General features: G+C 38.9%; 1 protein-coding gene across 1 annotated transcript; it reads left to right on the top strand.

Annotated features, from left to right (window-relative positions):
• The first annotated feature begins 459 nt into the window (after positions 1-459).
• LOC140552133 (major histocompatibility complex class I-related gene protein-like) lies at positions 460-10,896 on the top strand. The gene is made up of 5 exons (XM_072676137.1): positions 460-612; positions 4,752-5,009; positions 6,311-6,577; positions 7,355-7,642; positions 9,600-10,896. Exons 1-5 carry the CDS (start codon positions 546-548, stop codon positions 9,737-9,739), a joined length of 1,020 nt encoding a protein of 339 aa, XP_072532238.1. The 5' UTR covers positions 460-545; the 3' UTR covers positions 9,740-10,896.
• Positions 10,897-12,259: the final 1,363 nt, after the last annotated feature.

Consider the following 12,259-nt stretch of genomic DNA (forward strand, 5'->3'; position numbering starts at 1 on the left):
AACCCCACAGCTTGCTTTAGACATTTCTCAGCACTGCTGTGCCTGATCCACTTGTGCCAGCACAACACACACTAACACCACCACCATGTCAGCGTCACTGCAGTGCTGAGAATGACCCACCACCTAATTAATACCTGTGGTGGTCCTGTGGGGTCCTGACCATTGAAGAAAATGGTAAAAAAAAAAAACAAACAAAGAAAAAAAAACTAAAAAAAGTCTTTTTAAAATTGTAATGTTATTTCCATGATCTGTACGTGCCTTAATCATCTGCTTTTTGGGACTTACGGGAGTACTAATGAATAAAGCAGTGGGGTTCGTATAAAATAGCTAGGTTTCATCTCGTTCAGGGGCGTTTCTGCATAATTCCGCTACACGTAGAGACAAGTGACGTCAGCAAGAATAAAATCGCTCATTGGCTGGAAAAGTTTACTATTTTGTCTCGGCCACATCCGAGTTGAAAATGGGGGTGCGTGTTCGAGCCGTTAGCTAAGCTACATAGTTTAAAGTCGATATAATCAAATGTGACTCTAAAACTAAGAGAAACGATGAGCATGCCAAGAACCCTGGTGCTCGTCGGAGTACTTTTTATGAGTATTTTTTCTGCATCGTCAGGTAAGACCTCGGGACAGGTCATCAGTCAATCATAAAGCCCAGTTACAGCAGAGATTGAATCGTTTGTTTAAAATAAAACGAGGTGATTATATTGAAGGGCTTACTTGAAATGTGCACGAAAGTCAACATCCCTAAATACTGCTTGCACTGAAATACTTGGGCTAAAATGGCACTAACTAACATTAAGAAACTTGCTTTTCGGAAAAACTTGAAGCATACGCCCACTCCGCACGCGCCCCGCGCAATCTTCGTCTATTTCAAGGAAATGAAGGAAGATAAAAGGGTCGGTCATGTAGCGTAGCTAATTATGCTCTTCTCAGTACTTCATAGACAATAACGAGGGACAATTATATAATAAAAAGGCATTAACATCATTTTGGATTGTCACTACCTGACCCGTAGGGACTGTAGAGATGTAGCTAGCTAGCTAATACTATCAACGACGTCATGAGGCAACGCTAAAATAGAGTGCTAGTGCCACTCACCCAAACTGTGAGCAGATGTGGAAACATCTTAAAGAAAAGGAGCATAATTAGCGGAATATTATAGCTATATTTTTGATTACTGTCAATAAGTGAACCTATGGAATATAGCTAGCTTCATGTGCACCAGGTCAATAATACACATGACTGCTGCATTAATGTTTGGGATATAGCGATGTACAAATATGTGATTGTTTTACATAGAGCTAGCTAGGTAATATGACTATTTTATCGTATCGTGATCGATTTTGTTGTTGTGATATACTTTTCTAAGCATATTGAGGATACTGTTAGTGCTTAATATGCACTGAACAGCTGCATGTTTCATTACAAACAGGGTAATTAGACTGGTTTAATTAGATGAAGTGCAGCAGGTGTTGAATAAAAAAAAATCATAGATTCCTAGAATCATAGATTTTCATTTGAATGAATTTGAATTGATTCGTATAAGCCTGAGATCGATCTCTAAAATTAGCATACTTGCTAATTTTGCCTCACGGGCAGCTCTCAAAGTTCACCTGTTGTGCGTTTGCTTGGCAGAGTGAGGCGCATTGCATCATTTTTTCATCGCAGCACTACGGCGAGCCACAAACTCTATAAACGCTGCATTTTTATATTTTAACACAATCATTTTAATAATGGTAGGTTGAGTGTTCCTCAACGTTTACAATGTTTACAAATCTCTTCCTATTCAAACAAAACATATTGTAACTTAAAATATCACTAAATGAATCGATATTGAATTTAATCGAATTGAATTGAATTGAGACCTTTTGAATCTGAATCAAATCGATCTGGGAAATCAGTGGTGATACTCAGCCCTAGAGAGGATCTGAATAGTTGTTAATTTTTCTGTCGCTACTGATGTTTTTAGTCTGTGTTTACATATATTGTGATAAATATTGTGTGTCACGAAAAAATATCATGATATAGGATTTTTACCATATTGCCCAGCCCTACTTTGACCGTAGTGGAACCTTTTTAGTGCTAAAACTAACTATTTTTAAGAGTTTAAAGGTTAACTAGATTTGCATTTTCTGAAGGAACTACAACAATGCTTGAAATGTGGCAAGTACTTAAGGGGTGTTTTGCTAGGTGGTTGCTATGGAGTTGCTTGGTGGTTGCTATGGTGTTTCTACGTGATTGCTGAGTGGTTGCTATGGTGTTGCTAGGTGGTTGCTATGGTGTTGCTAGGTGGTTGCTATTGTGTCAAAAGTGGTTGCTATGGTGTTTCAGGTGGTTGCTATGGTTTTGCTTGGTGGTTGCTATTGTGTCACAGGTGGTTTCTATGGATTTTCTAGGTGGTTGCTATGGTGTTGCTAGGTGGTTGCTATGGTGTCACAAGTGGTTGCAGTGGAGTTGCTAGGTGGTTGCTATGGTGTCCCAGGTGGTTCCTATGGAGTTGCCAGGTGGTTGCTTAGGTATCTCAAGTGGTTGCTTTTAGTTAACATTCAGTGTCTGTGTAAACTCGGTACTACCTTAAAAGACGTTCCACCTTAAAATTCAGTGCTCCTTTAGCTCAGTTCCACCTTAAAGAATTGACTGTGTGCTGCTGCTGCTGCTGCTGCTGCTGAGCATTAGGCTGTGAGCATGGGAGACATTGGGCTCCGTGTGTGAGTCTGTGTGGTGTGTGAGAGTGTGACATCACACTGTCAGTTACAATTCATATCTCACCATTCCGTCAATGCGTTTCTATGGAGATTTTTCATTTTTTATCTTAAATCTTAAAGTGCTTTTCAATCACTGTATAATTAAAGAACCATCCACAAGAGGATTTCTTTGTATATGAAGAACAGCATTACTGGCCAAAGACCCATTCAGTCATTCAAAGCGTTGTGAGAAAGCTGACCAATCACAGCTCCAGTTGTATAGGTGTTCTGATAAATCAAAGAATTCATTTAACCAAACAAAGCAAAGAAAACATTTTTTTACAAAATATCTCATACTGCTGCGCCCCTGCAGTGCTTCCTGCTGGTTTCGCCTTTCACCCTCTCCACTGCTCCTCTGGCCACCCCATCTGCCGACGCTTGTGTCTTTGCTCCTCTTTGTCTCCAACTTCTAGAGGAGATGTGTTCTCCTGTGGATGTGGCTCTCTCCTCTTGCCGCTCCGTCTCCTGGCTCTGCTCCGTGCACGTTCGCTGCGGGTGCCATTATTGCCTCCGCGATTGTCTCCCCTTCCTGCCTCCACGTTTCTCTCCGCCGTCTCGGTCCTTCCTCACCGCCCGGATTTCTGGCGTCTCTTTGGGGTCTGCTGGGACAGCACATGCTAATTTCAGTTCGTCTCACATTCGGCCGCAAGTAATCCAAAGATATTCAAAACTCTCACTAAGGCCCTCTGTCTGTTTCTGCTCAATGTATAAAAGCTGCCTTAATTCTCCACCATCTAGGTGGTTTTCTGGCCATTGACGCCCTCTTCTTCGCCCTCTCACAGCTGTCCAGCATCTTTTGTCACCTGAAAAAAACATGGGACATTCAACTTCCTTGGAATCACCTTAAGCTCTGTTCTGTTCCAAGCCCGCTTTCCTCAGGGGAAGACATATGAGCGCATCGCCCTCTCCCTCTCTGCTTTCTCGATATTCCTATCTGTACCAAACATTAGCTCCTCTCTCTCTCCCGGGCCCCCTTAACCATGCTAACCCAAATCACAGCGCAGGGTCACTCTATCTCCTACCTCCTTCGCCTCACTTCTCGTTTCAAACCCCTGCAACACTCGGATGACTTCTGCCTCTTGGTGGTCAATTTTCAGTTATGTAATAACTGAAAGTTTGGGAGAAGGACCACGCCCAAACTCCTCCCCTCCATTACTATGCACTATAAAACCGTTCCTCTCCCTTTTTGTTCTCGTGACGAAACCTCACACCCCAACACCACCTCTGCTCCTCCTGATGATCCAATTATGCTTAACCTTAACCTGGCAAGGGGGTTCTTGCCAAGGGTAAATATAAAATAAAAATGTTCTAGGAACGGCCAGAAAAAAAGTCATAACGTTCTTCTAACTAAATATTTCTAGTTGAGCTTACGATGGCTCGCATTGCTTTTCCTTCTGTGTGATCAAATAAAATCCATGTAGCATATTTAACAATAAGAATGTTTTTTTCTAGATGTTGCTTTTCATTAAGCCTTTTATACCTTTTTGACTGGTACTCCTCCCTTTCAATGTTTTAAAAGAAACATTAAAAATACAGGAGATTTCTAGGAAAATGATTACACCACAGTAAGTTCTGACCTCTCAATGTGATGGGCTGAACGGCCAGTGAGTGCCAGTATCTCCTGATAACACACTCTCAGTACATACAGTGAAGCTGTGTACATGCAGAGAGCCATTGTTCTATAGACGACAATTGTTTTTATGCGTCACTACTTGCAAAACATATGCCTTAACAAAAACACTGGTCAAAAGAGCTAAACACAGAGGAGGAGACCAGCTTCTCATGGTGCAGCACTCCCACTGAGGCATTATTGAATTGAAGTCCTCAGCGATTATGCTGAACATTATTGTGTAAACAAACATACAAAGGAATTAACAGAATTTAGGCATATGAAGGATTCTATGGTTGTCCGTGTTTAGCTATTTTTATTGTACATGCCCTGTATGCTTATCATGTCAAGCCATTTGTTTTCTCATATAGTAACTGGCTTGTTCCGTTCTTCTTGCAGAAGTCCACGTTCATCAAGCCATATTCATTTATGGAGTTGGAACAACAAAGATCCCTAAAAATATGTCTTCAACGTTTGCTGATGGACTGCAAATTTCTCACTATGACAGTAATAGCGGGACTTTCAACAGCTCCTGGGAGTGGATGAGAGAATCCATGAAAACATGTTGGGAGGAGTACAAACACCTCTGTTTATCAGAGAATGCAAGACTTAAATATGAGTTCGACTCTGCACTGGAGCACTTTAGAAGAAAGGAAGGTGAGTATGACTTGTTGGATACAGTACAGGCCAGTAGATTGGTCTCCTGCATGTTCACAGACTAGAGCCTCTAAGTAGCTCAGCTACACGCTGAGGTTTCTACAGAAGCTTCCATTTTTCACAGTACTGCAGGTGAGGCTGGCGACCATCATACATGTGTGTTACAAGTGTAACTACTGTAAGTCACATCCTTTACAGAGACACACTTCTGCAAAAAAAATCAATTTTCCATGACAGCAAGTAGCATTGTTTGTGAATAGTTATTGCTGCTGTTTTACTGCACATCAAAAGATCATAGCAGCCCAGTGAATAGAGGAAGAGGATCCAAGTTAATGGCCAAAAGATACATAGATTTGTAACCACAGGAAGGCCCACAAAGTGTATTGAATTTGTAGACCGGAAGGAGTTTGCACAATGTGTGGTATGTATACCATAGTGTCAAACTTTCCAATATTAAATACAATATAGAAAGTATGCGTTGGCTTCACATTCCCGCTGTATCATACCCCCGTTTGTCGGACTGAGTAGCAAAACATTCTGCAGCACGGCTGCATTTATTAGGAAAAGCGGCGAAAGTAATAAAAAAACGATTATCTGCTCAAGTTGAAGGCAATTGGACTTCACAGCGAACCATCCAAATAACCAAAGAACCAGTGGTCCATGGACAGTGATGAAGCCCTCTATGGTGTAAATATGTAATACTATTTGGGGAAAGCTGTTGTGGATTTGTGTGTGAGACAGAGATAGAAAAAGAGATTTAGAAAATAGATAGAAAAAGGAATTATATTGTTTTAATTTTTATAATTCTGTGAACTGATCATTTTTATCATTACTGCACACCCCTGAACAGGTTAATAAGAGCAACTGGGGTGCCCTAAAGTGTTCTTCATGTTCTACCAACAGCTCACTATGGCAAGCCACTGTAGTGGCAACTTGGAAGTCTAGCCCTAAACCTTTATTTGTATTGCATAGTGTTCTTGACTGGACAGCGAATCAAACCTGAAACCCAGTTTTCATTGCTATTTAACTTTTGAAGACTAATGGTTGTGTTTGAGCGGGTTGCGAGATAACATGTTTTGGAGAGGAGAGAGGATACAGTCTAGGTCTAATGTTTGTCAGCAGCATTAGCCTAGCATCTCCCATTGTAAATTAAAGCACACAGCCAGTATCAAACATGTCTTAGCTGATTGACTGCATCTAGGGTCAGTGATCATGTTCATTAGATTTTTCATGAAAAATGTGGGAAAAGTAATACTGGAGAAAAAAGCACAACTGTCAATATAAATCTTTTTCTTTTTCAGATGTGCATATATTTCAGTGGATATCTTACTGTACATGGGATGATGAAAGTGGTGATTTCGAAGGGTACGAAGAGTATGGATGCAATGGAGATGACTTCATTTTACTAGATGTAAAGAAAAGGAGATACATCGCTCACACACCAGAGGCAGCCCCCATCACAGACCTGTGGAACAAAAAGAAGGCCTGGATTGACTCTAGAATACAGTACTACACCTCGGCTTGTGCTGATTGTGTAAAGATGTCTGTCGCAAAACTGCATGCAACAGGTACCGTTGTTCCCTTGCGTTATATTATTTTAGAAATGCAGTGGTGGGGGGGGGAGCCTGAGAGCCTTCACTTGAAATCCTTTCAAACCAAATAAGAAAGTTATTTATGTTAAACTGATTAATTAAAAGTAGAAGTAAATGGTTACTTTTCATCTACTTCACCTCTCTTATCAAATGATATCTAGTACATTGCTAAAATAAGCTTGTGGTCGTGTAATGTGTGACTTGCTGTCGTTAAACAGTCTTGTAGTGTGCAAACCACAACGACTTAAACATTCACGATCGCAAGAGATTGAGTTGTGTAGTTTGAACAGTACAGCGACCTTTAGTCTTGTAAGGCTACAGAGTCCGAACACAGCAGAACCTGGCGTGTTTCGCCTTTCTGTTTTTATTCTCCACACTTTTGTTGGTAGCTCAGCAGTTACACTGGTTACACCATGTATGATACTTGGTGGATCTGTCAACAACAGTCAACAGCAGCTACACTAGGATGTATTATACTTGGTGGATCTGTGGCTAGCTGAGCCAAGGAAAGGCTTGGCTTTAATTCAGTTCAGTACTCGATGCTCGAGTCATTCTCGTCTAAATATTTGTAAGTGTGTTTCTGTCAGGCAGACTTGAATTTGTTCTGTGGTGAACAGACTGTTATCCTGATAGCTAAGCTAATGCTAACCAGCGTCTCTCTCCTAATTCAGAGCAGTTTGTGCAGCTTATGCTACTAAGAGTTAGGTGGTTTTACTCACAAAGTGTGTTTCTCCTCTGTCTGTTGCTTTCAAGTTCGTCCTGAGGTCTATCTGTGGCAGAAGAATTCCTCCTCTCCAGTAGGGTGCCTTGCTACGGGCTTCTACTCAAGAGCAGTGAAAATTATGTGGCAGAGGAACGGAGAGGACGTTCATGGTGACGAAGGAGAGATTTTATGTAATGGTGATGGAACTTTTCAGAAGAGGAGCTTCCTCAGAGTGAAGCCTGAAGAGTGGAGGAAGAACCGGTACAGCTGTGTGGTCCAGCATCAAAACTGGAAAGACAAGATCATCAAAAACGTAACTGAAGTGGAGCTCAAGAATGGTATGACAGTTTAAGGGTCATGACACAAAAAACTAAAGATTCTGGAAAGAGTGATGTAGTATGAATAATGACATGGTTTTATATTACAGATATTATCATTATATATCATATATTATATTATATTATATTATATTATATTATATTATATATTGACATAAACGTTAGAATATCTTTTGCTTTAATGACAGCGTGCAGTTGAGCTGTAAAGACTCCACAAGAGTGTGTATTATTCAGATGAACAGATCAGAACCAAGTGAGAGTTGTCCGATCAGATCAGACTCAAAATACTAATTTTAAAACTTTGAGTTAAAAGACTTTCAATATGGGCTCAAAAGTTACCAATATTACCAAATATTAAGATTAACAATATTAACAAAGGTTGTGTCCAACGGGGAGGTGAAGCTAGACAAAGGAGACCATGGTGTGTTTTAAAAAGGCATATTGTCACGTCTTACGGAGAAAAAGGTCCAGAAAAGGCTGTAGTCACTATAATGGAAAGTTTTCAAACAAAAGAGACAGGCTCTCTGATCCAGCCACTGGAGAATTATTAAGGACTCCACCCATCCCCAATTAGGCTGCTGAACGAACAATAGTGCAGTGTACGCAGTGCGCAGCAGCCACAAAGACTCTTTAAGCCCCCCCACTCCCACTCACATTACACCTGAATTCACACCTTTCCAGTTTCATTTGAACAGACTGCTTAAACTTTTCTTCAGTTTAAAAACCTTGTTACTGGAGGGGGAAAAACACTAAATACAGTGTATAACAAAAGTGAGTACACCCCTCACATTTCTGCAGATATTTAAGTATATCTTTTCATGGGACAACACGGACAAAATGATACTTTGACCCAATGAAAAGTAGTCTGTGCGCAGCTTATATAACAGTGTAAATTTATTCTGCCCTCAAACTAACTCAATATACAGCCATTAATGTCTAAACCACCGGCAACAAAATTGAGTACACCCCTTAGTGAAAGTTCCTGAAGGGTCAATATTTTGTGTGGTCACCATTATTTTCCAGAACTGCCTTAACTCTCCTGGGCATGGAGTTTACCGGAAGTTATCAGAGCTTCACAGGTTGCCGCTGGAATGGTTTTCCACTCCTCACGGAGCTGGTGGATATTCAAGACTTTGCGCTCCTCCACCTTCTGCTTGAAGATGCCCGAAGATGTTCTATTGGATTTAGGTCTGGAGACATGCTTGGCCAGTCCATCACCTTTACCCTCAGCCTCTTCAATAAGGCAGTGGTCGTGTGTTTGGGGTCATTATCATGCTGTAACACTGCCCTGCGACCCAGGTTCCGGAGGGAGGGGGATCATGCTCTGCTTCATTATTTGGAGTTCATGTGTCCCTCAATGAAATGTAACTTCCCAACACCTGCTGCACTCATGCAGCCCCAGACCATGACATTCCCACCACCATGCTTGACTGTAGGCATGACACACTTATCTTTGTACTCCTCACCTAATTTCTGCCACACATGCTTGAGACTATCTGAACCAAACAAATTAATCTTGGTCTCATCAGACCATAGGACAGGATTTGTACTACAAAACTGAACACACCTGCTCCCTATGCACTCCTGAGACCTAGTAACACTAACGAGTCACATGACATTTTGGAGGGAAAATGACAAGAAGTGCTCAATTTAGGGGTGTAGTCTCTTAGGGGTGTACTCCCTTTCCTTGCCGGTGGTTTAGACATTAATGGCTGTATATTGAGTTATTTTGAGGGCAGAATAAATGTACACTGTTATATAAGCTGCACACAGACTACTTTTCATTTTCAAAGTATAATTTTGTCCGTGTTGTCCCATAAAAAGATATACTTAAAAATGTGAGGGGTGTACTCACTTTTGTGATACACTGTAATTATCTGTATCAATGCTGTGCATGTTGCTGTTTTAAGTGGTATTGATCAAATATGTATATTTTTATTTATTTATTTATTTGCAGAACCAAAACCTTCTGTCCTCCATGACCCGAAAAGGACACATTCATGGGCCGTCATCTCCTTCATCTCCTTTTTATTTACAGTATTTTATTGTATTCATGAGGTCTGCTCTTGGGCGGATCTTGCTAGGACCATGCTCTGATCTGGCCATGTTGGCAGTTGTTTCAAGTGTTTTTTTTATTGGAAACTATTTAGCGGACTGCGGAACGGCTGATCTCTCAGTCATAAGGCTGTTAGGACTTTAATGTAATGTGAGTCTATACTTGAACTTGGTTTACATTTCTATCTTGTCCAGAAGCCTGTCCCCTGTGAGACTGTGGGGTTATTATTAATGGTTGTCATTAACCAAGGTGCTGCTGTTTCTGACTCCTATAACACTGATTGAAAGTTCTATGATAAATCATAAACTTTCATTTTTGCTGCTGTTTTTCTCTCCTGGTTAGGAATACCTTCCTTTATTGCATTATTTTATCACTTGAGTCAGACTTAGGGATTGTTTTACAAATTTGTTATTTATACTAAATTGTCCGTTGCCATTTTGTTCATGCAACAAAATGCAAAAAAAAGGTTTAAAAAGTATTGTGATTCCAGAATTTATGAAGAATGCTTTCTAATCCTAAGATTTAATTTTGAGACGTATTGTTGTTGAACAATACGAGTGTTACTGTTGAAAAAAAAAACTTTAATGATCATTCATGGTTATGCTTAATTCTAATCACTGGCCTATTCATTTTTAATAACTGATATAATGCTGCTGCTATTTTTATTTAAATATTAGAAGTGAATGTTGGCCAGTTTAACCAATAACTAAGCTCTAAATTTAGGCTTTATCCATTAGGGTGAATGTTTCTTTGTTTTTTTGTTTTGTTTTTTATTACCTGCTGCTCTATTTGTTATGATTTGCCTAAAACATCCCGGTCATGTTTGATATTCAAGTTTCGCTAATTAGCATTAATACTAGACATTTCCCTTACATACACATTTACTCTCTTACACTTTACTAATATTCATGTGCTTATGTTTGTTTTCAGTATCATAATAAATGTAAAGAAACAAATCTAATGAACAGTAACCAAGTAATGACTAATAAAACTGGTGCTTTTGGGCTTTATTTTGTACAACAAGCTTAAAAATAAAGCCAAGACAATTCTGGTGCTGCTTTCATTTCCTTTCGCCTTCTTTTTGTAGCAGTAGGACTGACCAATGAACAGACTTGAATTTTTGATTTAGGAATTTAACCTATTTATAATGTATGATGATAAATGCATGATTGTGTTAAATAAACTAAACTTAAAGACACACGTTTTCGATATGCAGAAATTATTAGGCTTTTCTTTAAATGGCTTTTCTCCACCGACTCTGGTGGGACTGATCAATGGGGGACCTTGAATTCATTTAGCGATTTAAGAATTTGACCTGTTAATAAATGAATGTATGTTGACAAATGATACACATATTAATGCCTGTAGCTCACTGTTTCATTGTACACAAGCTTCATGAATAGACTTTTTCATATCAAATACAGTTCTCTATAGTTCCGAACAACATATAATAATAATAATAATGAATAATGGAAAATCCCCTTTTTCACAAGGTTTATTGAAGGGCCCATATATTACACACGTTTGTGTGAGTTAATGTAGCAAAACACCTTTTATACAGGACCATTTCCAGCCTCCATTTATCCCTTCAATTTAAACAACCTGTCTTTTTATGGTGTTACACATATCATATACACATGCTTTTTTTTACTGTTGTGGGTGCACATATGCACTTGTTGCAATGTACATTTTTATAATGTTTACATATATTTATATTTACTGCTCAAATCTCTTAAATGTACATAATGTGTATATGTACCTAATATTCTACAATATGTAATATCTCCCCGTACATATCCTTTTTCTTGCAGTTTGTGCACTCTCTATTTTATGTTTGTATTGTATGTTTAAACATATTCCATACCTTTCTATATTTCTTTATTGGACTTTATTTTATGTTTGACCCCTTTACCAAGAGATATTCCTTGTAGACCTAGTAAATATAAATCTATTTCTGAATAGATAGTAAAGCACTGTTTAATGTAATGTATGAAAGTATTAAATTAAAATAGAATACATAATCATTGCTGTTGTAACAAAAATACATTTAAAAAATAATTAATGTTAATTATTTTTTGATTGAGCACTAAAAAAGTCCAAAACTATTTGTAATATAATTCTCAGTTTGTGACATTAACTTGAATTAAACCTGAAATTAAATTTAACTGAATTAAAATTTACATTTGTAAAAAATGTATGTTTTGCCTTCCACCACCATTTTGGAGATACGATTTTTTGTACCGACAGTGACAATATGTTTGCTGTTTTAAAGATACAGGATCAAAGGTTCCAATCTCTTAAAAAAAATGTTTCAAACCCCAATAAATAAGCCAATTGTGTGGATGTGTTGATGTCAGACCAGGTAATTATAAAGTAAAATATTAGGCTTGCATTTACACCCAGATTATATTTCCATCAGTCAATTCAGAGGTCAGCATTTACAGAGTAATCTGATTTAGAGAAAGCTGATTCAACAAGGCTCATAACATATAAAAAAACTGGCCTGCAGCCTTGACATTCTGCATGGTTTTATTAATGAAGCACAGGTTGCATCATTAATG

This window comes from Salminus brasiliensis, chromosome 1 (assembly GCF_030463535.1).
Source record: "Salminus brasiliensis chromosome 1, fSalBra1.hap2, whole genome shotgun sequence".
Classification (NCBI taxonomy): Eukaryota; Metazoa; Chordata; class Actinopteri; order Characiformes; family Bryconidae; genus Salminus; species Salminus brasiliensis.